Below are 2,950 nucleotides of genomic sequence, written 5' to 3' on the forward strand. Positions count from 1 at the left end.
AGGAGCGCATCCCTACTACATTCAATTGATAACGATATTACTAAATTGTCCTTGAGCGAACGTACATATATGTGTCCAAATGTATAAAATATAATCTTTGGTAATTATGATTTGTAGTCAAAATATCAACACGTTGAGGTCGTGGTGGCTTAATTATGATTTGTGCATTTTGGAAGACAGTGGGGTTGGTTGGTGTGTTTTCTTAATTAATGTCAAATTGCCAAATGCATGTGAATGTGATGGGTAGCTAGATGAGAGTGTAAAACTGTTACTCATGTCTCATATTACTCCTCTTTTAATTTAGTAACCATATTTTCTTCTATAAATAAACTAAACCTCATATACTCCACTCACCAGACCACAATAAACCAAATCATTCAATTGCTCTAATTTGTGAGTTCTCACCAAGTCTTGTTATATATTATATAGTTTATCATTTTCTCTTCAATAGTAACCATTTCAGATCAATCGAGGATGGTGACATCAGAGGCATTCGTGGAGATCCAGGTTCCACAGCAGAAGGTTTACGACGGAGTTAGGTTTCCGGCCGTTTTGGCTCCTCCTGCAGCAACGACGGTGTCTCTTACGGAGTCTATTAAGGGCAACAGAGAGTACCTGGACTCTCTGATTCGGGAAAGAGGTGCCGTGGTGTTCAGAGGATTCCCGATCCAAAACCCCTCTGACTTCAACGACGTCGTAGAAGCCTTCGGCTGGGAGGAGTTCCCCTACCACGGTGGCGCCGCTCCCCGCACCAACGTTATTGGCCGTGTGTTCACCGCCAATGAGTCCCCACCGGAGCAGAACATCCACTTCCACCACGAGATGGCCTTGGTCCGCTCTCTTCCCTCTCTTGTCTTATCTTATAAGCGTGTATTTGGTGTCTAAATGTTTTTTATTATGGTGGTTGGACAGTACCCTGAGTACCCCGGGAAGTTGTTTTTCTACTGTGACGTGGCGCCGGAGAAGGGAGGAGAAACACCAATAGTATTGAGCCACGTGGTGTATGATAGAATGAAGGAGAAGCACCCTGAGTTCATTGAGCGCATAGAGAAGCTTGGCTTGTTCTACACTAGGCACACTCAGGAAGAAGACGATCCTACCCCTATTGGCCGTGGCTGGAAATCTACCTTCGCCACCAATGATAAGAAAGTTGCTGAAGAAAGGTCAGTTAACTGAAGATAGTGATTTAGAGTATTACTCTGTAATTAAAGAGAAATATTAGTTAATTAATGTTTTTATTGGTTCAGGGCTGCTAAGCTGAACATAAAGTTGGAATGGTTGGAAAATGGAATAGTGAAGGAAACCATAGGGCCAGTGCCAGGAGTGAAGTATGTGAAGAGCAGACAAAAGAGTATATGGTTCAACCACTCCATGGGCTGGGATGACCCTAAGAAGCCCGTGATATTCGCGGACGGGGAGGCGCTGCCGCTCGATGCGGCCAAAGATGCTCTCAGAATGTTGGAGGAGGAATCTGTTGACCTTCCTTGGCAGAAAGGAGATATTCTCTTGATTGACAATTTGGCTGTCCTTCATGGCCGTAGAGCATGCAACACCCCTCGCAGGGTCCTTGCTGCACTTGTTAAATAGATCTTAATTTTGTAGGTATCTATTGCTCAAAATCAAACTTGCATTGCAGATCCAGTTTCCCTATGAAATAAGGGTGCTTCAATCCATGAAGCTATGTATCATGGTGTTCCATTCTCTAGTTGTCGTTGGATCTTGGTGTTTCCTCTAATTTTTTTGGAAGCTAGACCGAATGTTTTTTAAATTTAATCAAATAAAGATTGTTGCTATTAATTTTAATTTTAAATACTTTTAATTAGTTTTTTTTGCTGTCTGTACTTTTTAATTAGTGGGGCTATGAGTGGACCATTTCATTTTGTTTCAATAGTACAAGATTGATTATTACAATATAGTGCACATTTTTTATTCTTAAAAATATTTCATATAGTACAGTAGTACACCACTTTATTTAAAGGTGGATTTTATGGTGTAGAAATAATTTTTTTTTATACATAAGAAAATTAACGTGACAAATTTTGGAGTGATATTTATCTTTTGTTATAATTGTTTTGTTCAGATGTGATAAGATAAATACATAAAAGTTTAGATTTTGTTTTTTTTTAATTAAATATTAATACTAATAAAACTTTAATTACAGATATATTTTTGTTATATTAGGCCAAAAAAATTAGGCAAAAAATAAACAATAATTTTTTGACTGTAATGAATTACTATTAAAGAAATATATTTTATTGTGTTTACTTTATTAATAAAATTAATTAGTTTTTATTAAATATTTAAGTATGCATAAATAATATTAAATACTACAAACAATAAATATTAAAAAAATAAATAAGTGTTATTTTTATTTTGTGAGAGTATCTTTAAAAAATTTTTTCAGTAATACTAAATTTTTTTACATTTTATATAAAAAATTAACAAGTGTTATTTTTATTTTGTGAGAATACCTTTAAAAAAAATCTATCATTTGATTTATGAATCAATTAAAAAAATTTTTTAGTCCATGAATTATTTATTTTCTAAAATTAATTTATAATATTTCGATTTATAGTAAAAATAATAATTTATTTAAAATTATAAATATAACAACAAAGTTAAATTAAAAAAAATGAGAAAATATTCATATGCAAAACTGGAATATAAGTAAATATTCATACGTATCAAATAATTTTAAATATTAAACATTTTAAAAAATATTCATACGTACCAAATAATTTTAGTTATGTTTCAGACTCCAATTTTATTTTTTAAGTTATTTTCCCTCATCTTTTTTAATTTAACTTTGTTGTTATATTTGTAATTTTAAATAAATTATCATTCATATTATAAATCAAAATATTATAAATTAATTTAAAAAAAATAATTTATGAACTTACAAAAATCTAATCTTTCAATTTGTAAATTTTAACTTTTAAAAATTTTTAAA

At 32.4% G+C, this 2,950-nt stretch overlaps 1 protein-coding gene across 1 annotated transcript; it reads left to right on the top strand.

The window, feature by feature from the left end:
• Positions 1-211: 211 nt before the first annotated feature.
• LOC130955309 (clavaminate synthase-like protein At3g21360) lies at positions 212-1,803 on the top strand. The gene is made up of 4 exons (XM_057882150.1): positions 212-393; positions 464-831; positions 913-1,163; positions 1,248-1,803. Exons 2-4 carry the CDS (start codon positions 475-477, stop codon positions 1,585-1,587), a joined length of 948 nt encoding a protein of 315 aa, XP_057738133.1. The 5' UTR covers positions 212-393; positions 464-474; the 3' UTR covers positions 1,588-1,803.
• The last annotated feature ends 1,147 nt before the right edge of the window (positions 1,804-2,950 follow it).

The sequence above is a fragment of the Arachis stenosperma genome, chromosome 10, assembly GCF_014773155.1.
Source record: "Arachis stenosperma cultivar V10309 chromosome 10, arast.V10309.gnm1.PFL2, whole genome shotgun sequence".
NCBI classification, from domain to species: domain Eukaryota; kingdom Viridiplantae; phylum Streptophyta; class Magnoliopsida; order Fabales; family Fabaceae; genus Arachis; species Arachis stenosperma.